Source organism: Limulus polyphemus, unplaced genomic scaffold (assembly GCF_000517525.1).
Source record: "Limulus polyphemus unplaced genomic scaffold, Limulus_polyphemus-2.1.2 Scaffold1090, whole genome shotgun sequence".
Classification (NCBI taxonomy): domain Eukaryota; kingdom Metazoa; phylum Arthropoda; class Merostomata; order Xiphosura; family Limulidae; genus Limulus; species Limulus polyphemus.
This window is the reverse complement of record NW_013666700.1, coordinates 5,262-26,268: the sequence shown is the minus strand read 5'-3', so window position 1 is coordinate 26,268 and position 21,007 is coordinate 5,262. Positions and strand designations below refer to the sequence as shown.

At 33.6% G+C, this 21,007-nt stretch overlaps 2 protein-coding genes across 2 annotated transcripts in view; one reads left to right on the top strand and one right to left on the bottom strand.

Annotated features, from left to right (window-relative positions):
• Nucleotides 1-6,606: 6,606 nt before the first annotated feature.
• The window catches only part of LOC106462083 (synaptonemal complex protein 3-like), a 16,075-nt gene continuing 1,674 nt past the window's right edge, over nucleotides 6,607-21,007 (bottom strand). Inside the window, exons 2-4 of the mRNA XM_022389217.1 lie at nucleotides 13,207-13,368; nucleotides 7,173-7,271; nucleotides 6,607-6,860 (exon numbers count right to left, since the gene is read on the bottom strand). Coding sequence (XP_022244925.1) covers nucleotides 6,702-6,860; nucleotides 7,173-7,271; nucleotides 13,207-13,368 — 420 coding nt within the window. The 3' untranslated portion in view covers nucleotides 6,607-6,701. The remainder of the gene's footprint in view (nucleotides 6,861-7,172; nucleotides 7,272-13,206; nucleotides 13,369-21,007) is intronic.
• LOC111086428 lies at nucleotides 19,161-20,224 on the top strand. The gene is made up of 2 exons (XM_022389218.1): nucleotides 19,161-19,341; nucleotides 19,719-20,224. Exons 1-2 carry the CDS (start codon nucleotides 19,219-19,221, stop codon nucleotides 20,013-20,015), a joined length of 420 nt encoding a protein of 139 aa, XP_022244926.1. The 5' UTR covers nucleotides 19,161-19,218; the 3' UTR covers nucleotides 20,016-20,224.

Sequence of the window (21,007 nt, the reverse complement as noted above, 5' to 3'; positions counted from 1 at the left end):
CATGGGAAAAAAAATACAAATCTGAGAATTAAAAAAAAAGTTTAATTGAACTAAGTTTGTGAAACGGCAATAAACAACGGGAAGAAAAATATGAATCAGAGAATATCGGAGAATTCGAAGAATTCAAATAAAAACACAGGATGAAAAAAACGAATCTGAGAAGCTAAATTAAAACTATTTGCTTTTAAAAAGAGTTGGATTGAATTAAGTTTGGGAAATGGAAAAACAAATCAATTAAAGAATTGGGGTAGCTATAGAAGTAATTAAGATAATGAAGACTCTTGACTAGTACAATGAGGGGACCTTAGAATCCTGCAGCGGAGCGTGGGTATTTTACGCTAGTATGTATGTATGTGTATATATATATATATGTATGTATGTATGTGTGTGTGTGTGTGTGTGTGTGTATATATATATATATATTTCAAAAATGGAGGTCAAATTAGTAACACATTAAAGCCCTGTATACACAACAAAACACATTTCTTCAAAATTTGTCAATAAACATTTTTAAGCTACCGGTGCACATGGTTTAAGCCATTATAATGTTGCCAACCGAAACTATTACTAAAAATAGGCTATATACATATAGCTTATTTGATGTTCTGTGCTTTTCCCGTTGAACAGATATACTCTGTGATCGTACATATTAATAAAATGACTTATTTTAGCAGCTACCGAAAACATACCATCTTCTGAAGAAAGTTGCATCTTGCAGAGTTACACCACTGATGAGTCACATGCTTAAAGACTTTTTCCTGCTTGGCCAAAGGCAAAATGTTTCTGGAAACATGTTTCTCAAAGTATAACCCGGGCCTACTCCAGGTAACATGTTTTATTGCTTCTAAAAACATCCAGCATATGCAAGGAAACACTTTCAAGAAACATGTTTCTCCAAGCATCCAGCACACAAACGGAAACATATTTTACTCGCCCAAGGGGAGGGGGGACTTCTGAGCGTGAAATGTAAGGAAAGAAAATAAACTAATTATTTTACAGATTAAGTGTTTCGTTTAGTGATTTATATTTCCTTGTCCCTTTATAATATCTCTGTAACAGTCCTTGGAGGAACAAATAAAATAAATTTCTTTATGGTAAAAATAAAACCCATTGTTGGGGATTCTTTAAAAGTTGATGATGCCTACAGAAAGATGCATTCCAATTTAAACAGTTCCGTGTCATGTACAAGTAACATTTTATCAGCACCATAGTAAAAAAGAGTTGCGAAAATTAGAACAGGAAATCTTGATCAACAACATTAAAAATGAAATCTTGTCATCCGATTTGACTAATGAGTACCGAGTGATTATCTATAAGTATATTAAAGATAATGACGTAAATATATTCTATTCCTTTTACTTAGCCATTACAAGTTTGTGTTAATTTGTTCCTGCGGCAAGTCGATCTTAAGGTATGTCACAGAAACTTGGACAAATTATTATAAGTTGGGGTTCTTTCCCTTGAACTTGCATTAGTCGTTGACATGGGTAGTCCATGGATTATGGGATACCGCATTCAACCTAAAAGTGTGGTTTTGTTTGGAAAGCCTCTTTAGCTACAGCAGCCAGTTTGAGTACAAACAACAAGTCGGTCAGTTAGTAAACAACACTATTCTTTTGAATAAAGATTTTATTCATTTATTTATGTGTGTATTTTTTTCACTTTACTATCTGGTTTAGTTTATTCTCTACATAACGTTTCCAGAACCTGCTACATCGCGGAAACATTTAGCTATCAGTGTACCTAAATACCACGCTACTAAGTTTTTTGTGTAAGTTTGTGCTTGCCTGATTTCATTTCACTATTATACTGAAATGTATATAAAACTTAATAATTTCATCTTTTAATAAGTTCTTTTACAAATGAAGTCAATAACAAAACTTGTATTATTAACTAAAGGTATTCTTGAAAAACCTTATGAACTGAAACATACTCATTAAGGTATTGTTTGAAATATTTTTCAGTTTTAAATAAGTTCTTTGGAAAAAAAAAATTGAAAATCAAGTCGAGTTAAATGTAGTGTAGTTGGTGGTTTTTGTAAAAAAGTAACATTAATTGTATGACTCACGGAACAGCGACCGACATAAGTGAAATTGAAACTGGTAATACTAAGTTTGTCTTGTATCTAGATGATGTATTTATGAAACGTACAATTGTCTTGTTTTTCCTCAGTTCTGTAATTATGGAATTTCATCAAGTATTGACGGTTTCAAGTATCAGTTATTTAATTTACATTCCACTTGTTTGGTGAGAATATTATGTTTTTAACTAAGTCACGGTGTTCACTTGCCAACTTTTGTTAGCTAGCATACAGAATGATAATGTACTTTACATAATTGTCTTGTTATATTTAGGAAGAAAGTTTTCTTGTATAAATCATGAGTTAATAATAATATTATTAAAAAAGAATTTCATAGAGGTATGGTTATAATGCTATTCAAAGCAGTTTCAGGAAGCTTGCCTGAGAAATAATGTATTAAACAAGAGTTCTGTTGAGTAATACGTTAGTTTCACCAACCATGCTTTTGTCGGTTATATATTAATAATCATATCAGTCTTACATAATCCTAAATGTAAAATTCATCATATCAAAAATTTGGAGTAGTCACACTGAATCTAGCTTTAAAGTGTTAAGTATTTTCTCTTATTGCTTAGAATGTCAGAAAGCAGAAGTAATATTAATATTTTACTTGACTTCTAATTATGAACTCGCGTACCGTCATACTAAAATTACTAGTCTTTAGAATGGTTAGTGATTTCAGAAGAAGAAATTTATTAACCCACTGCCGTACGGCAACGTGTCACTGGTTTCTCTGTTCTATGCGTATATGTTTATATATTCAAATCTATCTCCATTTACGAGCACTATAATACGTTAAAAACAACAATAAAACACGACAGTGTAAAAGTAATTAAAAGATTAATTTGAATTTTCATCATGAGAATAATAATGCCGTGTCTTTCAAAAACAAATCTGGTCTGGAATCTTCCAAAATACGTTAATTTCACAATCTTGATCTTTAAAGGTTAAAGTAATGTAAAATACTTCGCTGATTTTTTTTTTTTTTTGTATGGTATATGAGAAATATTTATTAGTATTATTAGGGCGTAATTTCACATAAAACACGGATTTTTAAAAGTATATACGTGTACTGGACTATATCTCATTTACTTTGGAATAACTTTTTGAAAACTAATTTCATAGTCGCACTGTAAAATACCTCTAAAATATCTAACCTGGCTATTATAATTATGCTTTAAATGTTCACTATATTTAAAATAATAATATGTTGAAAATAATTGGCTGGCCATAGCATAACAGTTACCGTAACCGAACTGTGAATTATGAGTGCTCGTGGTCTGCGTCCCGTTGTTGCAGTGGACGCGCTATAACAGTGACGGTCAAATCCTACTAGACCAGACCAGAACAGTTCAAGAGTTGGCTAACGTGTTGCCTTCCCTCTGGTCTATCAGTTTCAAATTAGGTACGGCTATGTTCAGATAACCCTCTTGTAGCTTTGCACAAAATTGTTTGTTGTCCTATTTCCATAAAATAAAACAAAAATGACAGTTTATCGTAAAACCTGTCTCGCTCTGTTGCCAGCTTTTATTTTAGTTATATACATACACAGTACGATAGAGAACGTTTCAACACCTTTCATTAGTCTCTATTTCTGATTAAAATACTAAAAAAGCAAGTGTCATCGATACACGAACGACATAATGAAGCTAGAGCTTATATATTTTAAACGTGTATTTGTTGATTAGCCATTCATCTGATTGTGCTTACATTCTTCACAAACTAAGTAGTACGTCACACAATTGCCATTGTTTTGTTAAAGTTTCATATACTTAACTACAGCTAAGAACTAGGAAACGATTTCTTAGTTTCTTTAAGATAAACTTACAAAAACAGTATTCGGTTTTACTCTGTAGTGCGACGGAATGCTGACCTATATTTAACTTCATCTGTCTTACAAAAGAAAGTTACATTTTTAAGTTAAATACATCTTTTATGCTCATTTGACAATAAACCAGAATGGTTTCGTTCACCTGTCTAGTACTTAGGTATTTAAAATTTTGTCAAAACAAATAAAGTTAAATGTGGGTTATGGGCTAGCTACCAATTCCACAGGATGTTATATAAACACTGTCACGTGACTATAGCCATTACCAAATGATGAGCTAGCCAGTAGTATTGTACAATTAAACCAGAGATTAAGCTGACTTTAGAATTGTTTAAAGCACCTTATTCATGTTAACAAAACGTAATGTTTCAATAATCATATATAGTTCATGCAAAGTTAAGGGTGTTGTAAAGATTTTCTTTTATAACTCATAGACATGATTCGCACTACAACAGATCTTCCGCAACTTATGCATGAAAGTGATGGGATACTTAGAATACGGGGTTTTGTTGCATAACACTACTTTAATACACCAGATAGTAACTTGGTTTCCACACTCGTTGAAACATTGCCTATACTGGTTACAGACATACTTTGGTGTGTAGGCCTAAATGTTAAGACACCCGACTTGCAGTCCATGAGTCGCGGGTTCGAATCCCACCACCGAACATGTTCGCTCTTTCAGCCGTGGGGGCGTTATAATATAACGGTCAATCTCACTGTTCGTTGGTAAAAAGTAACTCAAAGGTTGACGTTAGGTGGTGTTAACTAGCTGCCTTCCACTTAGTCTGTCGCTTCGAAATTACGGATGGATAGTCGTCGAGTGGCTCTGCGCGAAAATGCCCAAAGAGACTATATTATATAAAGTACCGTATGAACAAAGGAAGAGACATTACTTTTGAAATAGTATAAAACTAGGTTGTATAGTAGTGAATACAAAAACTGATACTAAGTTTAAAAAGAAAACATTTAAAAACACATGAAAATCTGTATTTCATAATACACTGATACATGCAAGAAGAAAGACGGCATTTTTGAGAAATAATGAGCACAGAAAAACGAATCCATAAAGGTTGGTGTCAGAGAATACTTAGGCTCAAATACGATACAATTTCATATTTACGAATAAACTTGAGAAAAGCATTTAATATATTTTCATTTCATAGGAACACAAAAACTTCCGAGAAAATAGGATAGAAAAATCTCAAGTATTTGTTTGTTTATTTTTTGAATTTCACGCAAAGCGACACGAGGGCTATCTGCTCTAGCTAATTTAGCAGTGTAAGACTAGAGGGAAGGCAACTAGTCATCACCACCCACCACCAACTCTGTGGCTACTCTTTTACCAACGAATAGTGGGATTGACCGTCACATTATAACGCCCCCACGGCTGAAAGGGCGAGCATGTTTGGTGTGACGGGGATTCGAACCCGCGACCCTCAGATTGCAAGTCGAGTGCCCTAACCACCTGGCCTAATCTCAAATAAAAACAAAAGCCACTTCTATCTACGGGGCTGGTATATTAAATGTAATTGCTCTGAGAACTCGAGTTCTCCTTCGCTTTGATCTGTAGGAATTGTATATTGAAAGATTGAATGCTATAAATACAGTTAATAGGTAGAAGTTGCTACCTCGTGACAGTAGTTTGTTATAATACAACTCGATCTATACTGTTCTTCTCTTGTTATTTGTTGTTCTTATATCTGGTTTAGGTTTCCTTTGAACTGTAGACTAAAAAGAAGAAAAACCTGCACATTTTCATCTTATTATTATGAATTCTTCTTCTTAGTGTGAAACTAACTTGTCATCACTAACATTTATCTTCGGTACAAGAGTTACAAAAGTTATCAACTTACTTTCTAAAAAAAAAGCACTGTTTTAATTTAATTCCCACACTATTGATGGAGTGTTTATGATTTCTGATGTTTAGATGATGCCCCCCCCCCCAGTGGCACAGCGGTATGTCTGCGGACTTACAACGCTAGAATCCCGATTTCGATACCCGTGGTGGGCAGAGCACAGATAGCCCATTGTGTAGCTTTGTGCTTAATTACAAAAAAAAAATAAAATAAATTAGATGATGGAGCTGTATCATTAACGTGATTCTAATTTAACCAAAATAAACTGCATTTCAAGATTCCGTCTGTTTTGTATCTTTGAGCAAAGACATACACTGGCTATCTGTGCATAGACGTCCCTAATTTCGAACTAACAGAATATATGGAAGGCAGCTAGTCAACAACAACAACCGCCAACTGTTCGGCTACTTTAATCGCACCCACGACCCCAAATGGCAGAGCACTATTTTGAACGCGAGGCACGGACTCTTCGATTCACAGTTCGACACGCTAACCATTTGGTCATGTCCGGCCAAACTGTGTCCAAAATCATATCTACTAAGATGACTCTGGCTAAATCTTAAAATAAAGTTGGTGTGACAGCTGTCTGTTCTCAGAGAAATGATAGTTTCTTCATTCAGTATTTTAAACTTTCTCTTGTTTTGCTATACGTTTAATACTAACCAAGAAGTTGTTACTGTTTTTCATATGATACAATTTCATATTTACGAACAAAAAACAAACTTGAGATAAACGTTTAATGTATTTTCAGTTCATATGAACACAAAACTTTCTGAGAAAATAGGATAAAGAAATATTAAGTAAAAACAAAAGCCACTTTTATAACAGAACTGATAAAACTGACCAATAAAGTGAATCGTGCCAAACAACAGCTTTGAAACCTGGTGGTGAATGCTCGTCTCTATATGAGTAAACTTTAAAAGAAAAATGTGTTTTACATCAGCATACTTTGCAGGCTTTTTTTAACGTTCATCATCTCCTGCTGCTGAGTATCCATTAAAATCTTCTTCTGGAGAAGTGCCATCTCTTTCCGCAGATCAGTCTGAACAGAGGAGTACTGACCAACATGTCTGTTCTCTAGTTCTTCCATACCCTGAAAACGTTCTTTAATTTTAATTCATTATCAAGAACCAATATATATATATATAAAGATGTTCTAAGAACACAGTGACAAAAATATTTAGTTTAGTATAATGGAAGTCTTAAAAAAACGAATTTTTGACTGAATTTCACACGGAAACAAAATCCCTTACGAACTCTACGAATAAATGTGTGTGCAAGAAGGAATAATTTATGAAATATCACACTTTTTTTAATTACATGGAAATCGTTATCTGAAACTGGTGTTCAATATTTGTATCTATACTAGGCACTAAATTCTAAAAAGAAAACTGCTCTGACATACCTGGAAAAATTGCTCGCCTAGCTGTTTCAAAATCTTTAGCCGTTGACTCTGAGAAATCCTCATTTGTTGCTGATGTTTCTGTTGTTGTTGAATCAACTTCTGTTTATATACACAAATGCAAGTGTAAAATTAAAAACACCCATAAACATTCTGTAATGTATCCAGTCAGACCAGATGAGTAACTTTGCACGAAGGTGGACAAAACAAACTTAACATATAGGCATGAACCACACACATAAACCACTGTGTAACAAGGTGGTATTCACATCTTGTTACATTTGAGAAAATGTAATAATACTGCTTAATTCTAATATTTCCACATGTGCAGAGAAAGTCACCAGTATTTAAGGGACACGCTGCCAGAGGGCGCCACAAGTGTCGACCTCAGGCAGTGGGGTAGACAATGGTGTCACCAGTTATAGTTCCATTATCGTGTGTGTCTAAACATGTGATTATGTCATCAAGGTCTAGATTTAATTATGTTATAAATAAAATCATTATTTTAACGAAAAAGTAATATAATACTGTTACACATAACAGTTTTTATCACACATCATTTGAACAAATCAAATATTATAACCAACAATTTACTTTACATACTTTTTGAATTAGCCATTGCTTTATATATAAAACACTTCAATAATTCATCATTTCTATATTTAATCATACTATATACACTTCCTGATAAATGTAAATCACTTACCATCCTGAAAAGGACGCTTGTTTAGCATGTAAACTTACAACATTCTTACTCTTTCACAAATTTGTCTTTATGCTATTCATATAGCTATTATTTTTATTTTTATTGACAAAATATTTCATTTTACACATGTTAATTAGTTTTACAAAGGCAGATGATGTTTCTGTAGGCGGATTGTGTGACTAAAGATAGTGTTTGTATAGATGGATGGTGTTGCTAGGTGGTTTGTGTTACTAAGATTCTATTAGGCAGATTGTCTTACAAAGGCAGATAGTGTTTAACAGGATTGCATAGAGATTTTAACTTATGTTTAATTGCATATGTTTTATAAAAGAGTTTCTACACTTTCGTAGGACCACATGCAGGTTTCAACATTTCTCCTCTTATTTTTCATGTACTTGTGTTTCAACAGGATGATAATGTTAATAACTCTTTTATTGCACACCTGAAAGGATTTTATCATACCTACTGTTTTTTTGTAAATATTGAACAAGACAGCAAATTGTGTTTTCATGATTGAAGATACTGATTACAGTTTTAGTTTCTATATTTGAACATACTTTTTTAACAATGATTGTCCTGAAAAAGATGCGTATTTAAATGTCGTGAACTTTCACTATTTTCTCTTCATTCTATCCATATAACCAGGATATTTATTGTTCTTGACCAATTATGTCACTTAATTTACATACTTTTTACAGTGTTTCTATGGGTCGAAGATGTTATCATTACTAAGGATAGTTTTACTTTAAGTAGACAATGTTCCATAGGACATCTGCTGTTTCACCTTCACAAGTTAATGACGCAACTATTATGACATATGTCAGTTTTTTTTTATCCATTATTTGAATGAGGCAGTTATTACAACCAATAATTTACTTAACATACTTTTATTGTCTTGAAATGGATGCTTATTTAACAATCTACATTTTCATTCTGTGATTTCATTTTGCTTCAACTAAGTATAATAAATGAATGACTAACTGTTTAATTTTACTATTATCTAATATAGCAATACTTATCAATCACTTAAAGTTGTATGCATAAAACTTTCAGATAAACCTCATTCTGATGTCAAGACTGCTGTTTTTTAGGAAATACAAAGGTCATCACATGGTCACACATACAAATGGGGTGGACACTGATATCAAGACAGCTGTTTGTTAGGAGGTTGTCAAGTGGTCACATATTACTGATGATGATATTGAAATGTTTGACCTTGTGTTCACCTAAACCATGTAACACTTTTGTTTCTACAAACCAGAAATTCTATTGCCATTTCTTTCAAAAAGTCATTTAAACTTATTAGTTTTCCAAATAAACATAATCATAAAAGGACTTTTAATTATAAATCAAGTATTTATTTCAAATATTTTGAAACAATGTTTCGGCAATATGAATTATACAATTCAGTGTTCTTATATAAAACTCACATTTCGTCATAGCCCAATATGCTATTATACATACTTAACAAAACTTCAGGTACTATAAACATCACAGTTTATAATTTTATTGGATTAGATTTCATACAGATTATGTTCATTCCAATTCAGTATGTAAAATTTTATATAGTTTATAAATGATAGTGAAAAATCAGTCAAAAGTTCAGTTTAATTATCTCATGTTATAATTTCCAGACTTAGTAAATATAATTAATGGATATGAAAAAAATGTTATGGTAACAACTAAAATCAGTGTTGCTACCTATCAGACAAAATGCTGCATAGCAATAGAACGGGTCATTGACACACATATGACTAATGAACAAAGGTCAGTTCTGAGTTGACCAAGTCTTTTTTGTAATACATAAACAGATCTGGGTTGCTCATCCATATATAAATGACAGTCAAATCAGTCTACATTCACTTTGAATTTGATATTAATGTAATTACTGTATCTAGTTCCAGTAGCAATAACCATGGACTACTCATCTGATATAAGTATGATTTTTGAAAATGTTTCTGAACTAAATGAAACAAGTACTCTTACAGATCTATTTTGATATTGATAATATATACTTATATTCATGTAAGATATAGTCCCACTATCCCTCAGCTATGATGATCTCAATGAATTAGAAAGAAATGTGTGTCTGCAATTATGCTGAATTTACTTCCTTCTGTGGCATCTAACTGTTGAAGAGACTGAAAACTTGGATACTCTAACTACTGTAAGTTGTTTTCATATCATTTATATGGATTAATAAGATTTTCTACACTTATATACAAAATGATCTCATTTACTTCTTTCTTTTACAGACACTCAGCGATAAAGGCATGCAAGCTTATTGAGGGGACAAATGTTCGTCAATGCTTATACAGAATTCGTAGATCTGAATTTAATTTTCTTTACAAAATTTTATTTATTAATACAATTTTCTGTTTTTTTAGGTATCTGTTCAATGTCCCCATAAGGAAGATGGGCATGTTATTTAAAAAAAATCAGAGCTTAAGAGAGTCAAAAAGTATAATGTGACCACTAAAATATACAACATATCATTTAATCCTAAATCATACAGACTTACAAGCATTATGAGCACACTCAATAAGTATATTCTGAATATACTGGATGAGACAACAAATCACCCAAACAACAACGATAAAGTTAAAGTTTGCATTTATTCAAATCATTTGGATAAACCAATAAGTATTTGTTTGCAAAATATGAAACTGTTTTCACCTAAAATGATCTTAACCAACATCAAAAAAGTCAATCAAAGTAAAAAAGACATACTTTTAGATGAGTCTTTCACAACTTAAGTTACTAAGTTGCAATTACCTGTAGGCAACAGTAAATATGTCAAATACCAGCCTTGATCAAGTTTAAAAAAAACATAAGTTATTGCTATCTATAATAATAAAAGAGCCTATGTGTGTGTAACTGCCATAGCTCTAAGACGAAATAACCTAGAAATCTGAAACATTCAACCCATACTAAAGGGATTATGAGAGTGTGCACCTGGATATTATTTTTTAGATTTCACTCAAACAAATGTTGGCCAAATTTATGCCCTATAGCCCTTCCTGAATGTCTGTAGAAAAACATCATATTTTTTCCTAATTCTCACTTACTGAATGAACAGTATGTGGAGGTTTGCTGCCAAATACTATTTTCAATACAAACATGGGAAGAAAAATACAAATCTGAGAATTAAAAAAAAGTTGAATTGAACTAAGTTTGGGAAATGGCAATAAACAATGGGAAGAAAAATATGAATCAGAGATGCTAAATTAAAACTATTTGCTTTTAAAAAGAGTTGGATTGAATTAAGTTTGGGAAATGGAAAAAGACAAATCAATTAAAGAATTGGTGCATTGGAGTAGCTATAGAAGTAACTATGATAATGAAGATGCTTGACTGGTACACTGAAGCCTATGTGAATGTTGAGGAGATATTAGAATCCCACAATGGAACGTGGGTATTTTATGCTAGTAAATAATAATGATGACATTTGCTGTGCTAAGGCTATAGTAATAGAAGAAAATAATAATAATTGATAAAGTAAGGAGGACCTTATCAGATGTTATATCAATATCATGATAATCAAATAGATATGTAAACAAAATAGAGGAGATATTATTAACTTCTTCTGAAGAAAACGATTTAATAATAACAAAGACATCTATGATCAAATGGCAACCAATGCAGTAGAAACCAAGAAAAAGAAATCAAAAGATACCAGGATATGTGCCACGTGTGTTTTAGTGTTAACAAAGACTATTGTGAAATTTGTAATATAATAAATGGCACAATGTTTTGTGAAGAAGGGGGATGCCAACGTTCTATTTGTAATTATTATTTTATTGAATGTCAGTGTAATAAATCCTAATCGAAATGTTTATGCAAACAAAACCTTTGTCCTGTCTTTGATTTAAAAAAAAAGTGTCATTAAATAAACCTATCGCTGCTGCTAGATAAATCAGAACTGGCCGTTATCATATGGCTGTCAATTACCTTAACATACAGCAATTTAAAACTTCGTCTACTATATTGCAACACTGTTTCAAAATGTGTGTTAGTTTTGAAACATTATAACACGAGATATTTTAAATAATAATTAGATTGAATTTGTGACTAAATATTACCGTTAGTGTATAATAATTTTGTTTGTCTGTAGTTAAGCATAAAGCTATGCAATGGGCTATACAGACATACCACTACGTCACTGAGGGTCAGTGTATAATGAAATATTATACATTTCACATGTTTAAGTAGATACTAGGAATTGAATCGATTTTTCATTATATAATTCGTTGTATTGTATAATGAAATCGTAAGTAACAAATATTTCACACGTTTATGTATTTTTTAAGTCTAAGTAATCATAAATATTAAAAGTAGAATTGAATCGATCTTTCATTTTGAAATTATCCTAAATCAACTGACACAGTCTGAACTTTTGACCAACAGCTATATGTTGGGCACAGTATAGAGTAGAAAGTACACAATAATTGTATGCTAACTGAAATGTCCCATCAAATATCATGAATACACATTTAGTGTTTTGTATCACTACGGAAGTATAGAAGCACTTTTGTAAAACATACACAATTAAATGTAAGTTGAAATCTCTATGCAATCCTGTTAAACACTATCTGCCTTTGTAAGACCATCCGCCTAGCAACACCATCTGTCTATACAAACACTATCTTTTGTTACACAATCCACCCACAGAAACACCATCCACATTTGTAAAACTTACGTATGTTAAAAGTATAAAGTAACTTGTATAAATTGAAATAGTTTGTTAAGAACAATACAAATCATAGTTATATGGATAGCATAAAGACAAACTAATGAAACAGTAGGCTTGTTGTAAGCTTGCATGTTAAAGAAGCGTCCTTTTCAGGATGGTAAGTGACTGACATATAAAAGATCAGGAAATGTAAAAAATATGATAGAATATAGAACTAATAAATTTATGTAAAGAAACAGATAATTCTAAAAGTATGTAAAGCAAATTATTGTTCAAATGATGTGTGATAAAAACTGACACGTGTAACAGTGTTATTACTTGTTTCATTAAAATAATTGATTTACTTGTAACATAATTAAATCTAGACATTGATGGCGTAATCACACGTTGAGTCACTCTCTGATGAGGTCATCATGATTGTGGTTACTCTTTGTCTAACTATGACATCATGTGGTCATGTCTGCCTGTTCTGGTGGTCTAGCAATGCGCCCTATGGTGTCACTTAGTGGAACGATGACGTCATCGTCTCTATCCCCTTCCCACCTGAAGTTGAAACATGTGTGGTGCTCTGTGGTGGCATGTTGGGCAACAGCCCCACTAACTACTCTCAACTCCTACATAAACTAGTGAAAACTTACCTGCAGCCGATCTTCTGCATCCTTGGCCTTCTCTAACTCAATTTCTCCTTGCTGTATAAAGTTGCTCATTTGTTTATGGAATTCTTCTATCAATCTTTTGCGTTCTGTAGCTTGTGTTTTTGTCATATCAAAAACTCTTTTAGCTGTTGCCTTCATGGAGTCCTGCAAAATGATTTGTGTAAATACAAATAAAATCGCTTTTACACACACATATATATATGTATATGTCTTATGAAACGAAATTTCAAGTTTTCATAAATTTTAACAATGCATACTATTTTCAACCACTATATACAAAGCTACTGCTTTTGCTTAGTAGAGGTAACACTGTTAGCATCCTTTTGCTTTTTAGTGAAGTATCATTAAAATTTAACTTGGTTCATAAAAGAAATAAACTGATATATTGGTTTCATCGTTAAAAGGAAGTTGTTTCAGTTAATTATCATACAGTGTATTTTACCAACTAATATACCTTCATATACATTGATTATAATTTTGTATCATATATATATATAAATGTTTCTTATAAACAAAGACAGTACCTATACAACCTCTCAAAAAACAACAGGGTCTGTTTCTGTTTTGTACACTAACCAAAAATCAAATTACCAGAACAATCAGTCCTTCATTAATTATCTGATGAAAAATCTTGTCTATATTCCTCCCCTTTTGGTAGTTACAACTAAATGATTTCATTTTGTTTTGACACAGTCTATAAACTATTAATATTTGCTAAAATTGATCTAAACAAAAGACAGAAGATAAACAACAGCCTCACAATTATAAGATAGGAGTAGTTGTAGCAGTGTCATCTGTCTTTACATACAGAACTTAATGAATCACGTAGGCCTAAGCCAAAGATTCAAACCTACACTATTTTATAATTAAAGGTAGAATGACCGTAGATAAAATTAAACATATTTACCTGGCAGAGGGAACAGTAGTACCGAAACTAAATTCACCTGTTGCATAGGCGCAGTTGGCAGAGAGCTTCTGCAGTACATCTATGCCCAGTGGGCCGTTACTAGGACCAGATCAAGTGATGCCATGTGCTGTGGCTTTCGAACCAATGCATGAAACACCCAGTATCCTGTCTGGAAAGCAGGCAGAAGTAGCACAGACTGTAATATATCCATTAGGGGACAAAGTCCCAATGCTGCTCTGTAGTTACAATAGACACAAAAACAAATACTCTGCTCCCAGCCTGAGCTTGCTAGTTGTTGACTGAGGGAACATTCTAGATTCAACTCAATGCCAGTGTCTCTGTAACCTGCCGACTAAATATGTATTTATTGGGCCCTGCAGCTGATTGGAAAGATCAACAATCACTCGCAACAACATAGAAACAGACCATGCGAGTCCTTTTAAACAACTGCCTTGCTGGCTTCCCTGGGGATATAACTAGTGCTGGATGTTATCAGATGGAATTACAATCTTCTTAGAGTATGTGATTCGCTCCAGTAGTGATTGTCAAGTTTTTGCATTGGTCTCTTTCAGATGGATGCTATGACTCGCATTGATGTCTTTCCATTACCAAGGAATAGACAAATATCTGGACGTGCTGGAAGTTATCCAATGGTTTAATATTCTAGAGCTGGTCTCCATCTACTGCCTAGTCAACCTGTATGACGAGAGCAGAACTAAAATTGCTTTCAGCACACTGGATGGTTTGTCTGATTTCTGAATTATGTCCTTTGATCTATGCAAGACTCTTACTATTTTTAAAAGTTAATGGAGCTTACACTTAAAGGGTGTAATTGAAAAATGCCTCGTATATGTGTTCCTGTTACAGTGGATAAGTTAAAACCCGGGAAGTGTGTGCTAATGCATATATCAATTGAATGTCTTGGTAATATAGTGGGTAGAGAAGGTGTCTTGATTGACCCTAAAAATATTACAGTAGTTTGAGACTGGCCCCAACCCATGATGAGACGAAAAGTTTGAAGTTTTCTTGGGTTTACATCACATTATCAGTTAATTTTTCCATAATTACTACATCAACTTTCATTCTCAATAAAGCTGAGGCATCTTTTAGTGGACTGGGGAGTGTGGGCATGTATCTTCTCCTAGAAACATGCTTTAGTATGTGTACCTGGTGTATTCATGTCAGGTTTGTGAGCTTCTATTGCATAATGATGTCACTGATAGCAGAGTTAAACCAGTGCTGTTACAGTTTCAAGACGGTAATGAACAAGTGATCATGTGCACAAGCCATATGCTCATCACTCCTGAATGCCAATACGAAGAAAGAACTGTTTCCAGATGTAATATTCATGAAGTACAACCAACTCGACTTGTAATAAGAAAGTTCATCCTCGAGGTGGATCATACAATACTTAAATGGTTCGTAAACTTTAAAAATCTAAAAGAGATTATCGCACATTGGATGACAAAGCTGCAGAAGTATGATATGGGAGTACAATGCAGAAAGCAGATGAACTGTCTTGCCTCATGTCTATGTCCATTTGTTGAATGTCCTATTCCAGGATGCCAAGTTGAGAAAAATGATATTTGTACTTTCCTGATGTAGAGTCGTCTAGTAGGTAACTTTACATGTGAACAGATGTTGAAACTCTGGGAAGAGCAACTGAGAAACCCAGAACTAGAAGGGGTGCTCCTTTACATACAGCAAGGGGATGCATATCAAAGTGACTAATTACTAACTGTTTTACTGGTCATCACACAAAACAAAACGGTCATTGCCTAAGACCTTTTCACTTTTAATAAACTGATGAGCATATACATATTAATGGAGAAAAAAACTGCACGTGGAAATTTTTTTCCAATATATTTCGATTATTTTATTAATATAACAGTCATTGTTTCCATAAATAGCTTTGTTGTCAGCATACATTTATCGTGAGTATCATTAACTTTACCGTAATTGGTCTTACAATTTCATTTAAACAAACTCTTTACAGTCATTTGGTGATAGCCACCCACTGAGGAACGGCTGAGTGTCATGACTCTTTTTTGCCAGTAAATTATTACTTTATCTGAATGCGTGTAGAGTGAACTGTGTGTGGGAACCTAACTGTGTGATGCGTCTTTTTGAACTCAGAACTAATTAAAAAAGGCAAGGAACTTGTGTAATTTGTTTTCAATCTACATTTATTTCTGAAGCATTTGTTTTGCATGTGTTGTATAGTTTCTACTAGTTTGAGCATGGTACTTAAAAGCTAAAAGTAAAATGTCATCCGCGGTATTTCAAAATCTACCCAAAAATGGATTTCATAAAATAGGCACTTTTTTTATCCATACTTTACTGTAAAAATGTGTCTTAATTTAAGTTTTCTGAAATGTTAGCACATTAATCCTATGTTGCATAATATTTTGCGATTATCTCTGTTCACATATTGACCCGCGAATCAGAAAAAAAGATTGATATTACCTATGTCATAATGATCAGTGGCTTCTCTCTCTCTGCTTTTGCAATAATCTCTGACCATTATTTACTAGTTAACAGAAACATGTATGTGCATAAGGTTTTGCATACATATATGAAACTTTACACAAAGTCATTCATAAGTGTCGTCCAACACAAAATATATCAATCACTGAGAACACAACCAGAGGGCACCTTTTAACGAGAATATAGGAATTTGATCGGGATTTTAAGGTTTTGAGGCACGAATCTAACTGTGGTTACTGGCCTGCAAGGCATTATTTGAAGAAACAGCAAACTTGGCGGTGTCATTAACGCAGGAACAAGAATGTTTCAGTTTTTACATTAAACACTTCACAGGTTGTGGATTTTAGAAGAATATATATGAGAGTAACACATAGGCTCACGCTATATTTGTAGGGAAACTGTGTTTTGCGAGTTTCGTCTCGTAACATTTAAGTCAGAGATAACTGAAATGTAAGAGTGACATGAAATTATCTGTGAAAAGTAAAACTTTATAAACAGTATGACTAAAAATAAGAAGTTTGACCTCGGAGCACCCAATATTTTATTTCTTATGTAAAATAATCTCGATAATACAGATTGAAATATTTCCAAAGAGCACAGTTTTTTGAATATATTATTAACTCTACTTAGTGTGAGCCCAATCAGAACGTCCTAGAAGTGATATGTAACATTTTAAAGTGAAGTGTAGTTATTCACATCCGTGCTGAACTTGAGGCTCAAGAAAGTCACATGGGAGAAGAGACATAGGTGCCAATGAATTTCCACAGTCGGAAATATCAGGTCAGCACTTGTGTAATGTTTGACCTGTATCTATCAGTTGGTAGTGTGGACAGTCTTACTCCTTTCCATTTCTTTACTAATGGGAATGGACCCTGATGGTTCAACAAAAGAAATGTAATGTGTGCTCATCTATGGCAGGACCATCATATAATGTATCCCAACAGGACCTTCTTGCAGCTTAAATACCAATGGTCAATCAAGCAGGAACCTTTCATGAATCCAGCTCCTTTGACAGTGACGCCAGGGGAAATTACCCCCAAGTGGTAGCTGCTACTGTGGCATCACTGGCAGTAGAACCACTAGCTGTGGTGGCAACCTTCACCATGAACACCACGGTGTAGAAATCTTCAACACCATCAGTGGTAGTCCATCCAAAGGCAACAATTGAGAAAATGGCGCTCTGAACAAAGCTCCAGACAGATTAAATAGCAACTCATGCTGCAGCAGATCACAGTACAAAAGTGCTACTATCAGGATCAAGCAATCAGGTGGACAAAGACCTGGGAGCTTTATAACAGCAATGAAGATCGTTTGCTGAACTGCAAAGAGTTGCCAATGTAGTTGGAGTTTTTCAAGAGGTGCATCAACTTCGAGAGGATTTGTGGAAACTCAGAATGCTCATGTAAGAACCAGGAACATCTGCCAGAACACCATACCACATCACAAGTTCATGACTGTGTTGGAGAATTTGCTGTTAGGGCTTCTTTAGGTAAGTAGCTCTATCGCCCTTCCCTTAAATTGTACATTATGGGGAATGTTTTGTATATATATATAAATGTGTGCGTGTAGTGTATTTTGTATAATCTGTATATTTACGTTTACATTTTTTATTTATTTTAGTATTTATGTTTAGGATTAAGGTTTTCATTGTATTGTCTATATATGTAATAATTTATCATGTTTGGGTTAAGATTAAGATTTAAGGGCTTTACGTTCATTTGTGTATCCATAGCTTATAGTGTATTATGGCCATGCTGTATGTACGTATTTATCTATGATAGTATTTTACTTTTATTTTAAGGCTTTAAAAGGCTTATCTTTTGTCTTATGTTCAGGTTATTTCAATGATAAAGGGTATATTCACATGTGTTTTCATTGTATTAAACGGTTTTATTTCACGTAATGTTGCTTTTGTCATTCAAGGGTCTCATTTTATGTGAAAAACTGCTTTTAATGGATAATTTGTGTATCAGTGCTATCACTGTTAAATTGTTTATTTAATTTATGTCATGTTTTTCAATGTTAAAAGGTATTTTGAATTCATGTAATCATCTCTGTATTAGAGGGTGTTGTTACATGTACTTTTTAGTTAAAGGAAGTTTAAAAGTCTATTTGTCTATCTATAGCTAATGTTCGGGTAATCAAGCTCACTGCAGTGGGGGAGACCGGGGCTAGTTGATACAGTGCCTCTAGCTCTTGTTGAGATTAATAGACGGCGATAGTTCACGGACCATCGAACACGTGTTGCGCAAGCTTGGTTTTAATGGCGGCATGAATAAGATCACTAACGAAATAAAAAAGGTGTGTACATTTTCTGTTTTTGCATTCCTAAACTAAAAAAAAAGTCTAGGAAATATCTATTTACTCTTTATATACTGTGTTTTGATACTGTTCTTATTAGTTGTAGACTTCGATAGTTAATACGATAACAATGAGTTATGTTGTTTGACGATGAATTAGTATGGAGACATTGTTATACCCCATGTCGATATGGGGCATGTTGTTACAGCATGTAACAATATGCCCCAAAGTTCATCAAAAAGGTGTAATGCACATGAAATATTAACGAATTACATTTTTTTTACAGATCAATTGCAATAATGGTTCGCACATATATTAGAAAGACTGATAGAGGAACTGTGTCAACAAAGGTGTTTGAGCAGGCGGCTGATAGAGTTATTAATCATAATGAGTCATTAAGAAAAACTGCTTCTGATTTTAATGTAAGTATGATTAATTACAGATTAATAATTTAATTTAAAGGTATTGTTCGTGCTCAGGTTTGTTATTATCTTACAAAAAGCAGTAAACAAAACTATCATGATATATAGGCCTATTATAATTAAAATATCAACAAAAAATGTTTATAAATATTTCTGTACAGATAACTCAATATTATAAAATCAAAATTGCGATTTTTAATATAGCCTATTTAACATGTGTGTGCATCTCGGTCGGGAGTCCAGCGCATTACCACTGTACTGTTCAGACAGCCACTCGCTAACAAATTGTGTCCTGCCCATTTAGCCTACATATAGGCCTATTATAGTGCATTCATAGATATAAAACAATCTAGAATATTTAATATCTATACTTTCAGGTAAATTTCATAACGCTACAAAAATTTGTCAAGAAAAAGCAAAAACGGAATGCAGAACCAAATGGGAAAAAAACTGATCTAAAAGCTGGATACTTAACACCCCGGCAAGTGTTCACAGAAACTCAAGAAAAGTTATTGGCAGATTACATAATCAAGGCATCCAAAAATTTTTATGGACTTTCTCCAAAAGATATCGGACAATTAGCCTACCAATTTGCAAACGAAAATAAAATAACAGCTCCCTTGACTTGGGCAGCAACAGGAATGGCTGGCCAGACTGGTTTACCAAATTTATGAAACGTAATGGATCATTATCAATAAGAACGCCAGAAGCAACGAGTTTCAGCAGGGCGACAAGTTTTAACAAAAGAAATGTAGATATGTTTTTTGACAATTTGTCACGTTTGCAGGAGAAGTTTAATTTCAGTCCATCAGATATCTATAATTTAGATGAGACGGGGGAAACCACCGTTCAGAAACCGGTCCATATAGTAGCCAAAAAAGGTGTAAAGCAAGTGGGGGCGATAACCTCAGGTGAAAGAGGTACACTACACTTGTGACAATTCTTACTGCAGTCAATGCATTAGGAAACAGTGTTCCTTGTATGTTTATTTTCCCACGCGTCCATTTCAAAGATCACTTCCTAAACCGGGGACCAGCTGGATGTATCGGTGGAGCATATCCTTCAGGTTGGATGACCGAATATAATTTTCTAAAATTCATGGAACATTTTGTGAAGACAGTCAAATGTTCTAAAGATCATCCTATTGTTCTTCTCCTTGATAACCATGAGTCACATAGCAGCTTAGATTGTATCAATTTTTGTGTGGAAAATGGTATAAATCTTCTCTCGTTCCTGCCTCACTATTCGCACAGATTACAGCCCCTGGATAGAAGTATATACGGGCCTTTCAAGAAGTATTATAACGCAGCAGCTGACGGTTGGCTAAAGAACAATCCTGGAAAAACAATGTGCATTTATGACATACCAACCTTAGTAAATCAAAGCCTTACACGAGTGCTTACTCCAGAAAATATCAAGAAAGGTTTTCAAGTTTCCAGCATATATCCTTTCGACTGTCACATTTTTTCAGATGATGATTTTCTACCCAGCGACGTAACAGATCGCCCCTTGCCAAATGAAGTATCAACAGCAAACTTGGAGACATCATCTACTAGTGAAGACGTGCTAATGAATAGTTCTCCTACCAACAGGAAAACATCAGACCCGCTGAGGACTCCACAGATGATAAGACCTTTCGGGAAGGCATCCCCACGAAAGACAAAAA

What these genes read in the sequence shown, in the direction of transcription:
- LOC111086428 (XM_022389218.1), top strand. Translation starts at nt 19,219, where the DNA reads ATGGTTCGCACATATATTAGAAAGACTGATAGAGGAACTGTGTCAACA. An exon ending in AAACTGCTTCTGATTTTAAT is followed by an intron (nt 19,342 to 19,718) that starts GTAAGTATGATT and finishes CTATACTTTCAG; the next exon opens with GTAAATTTCATAACGCTACA.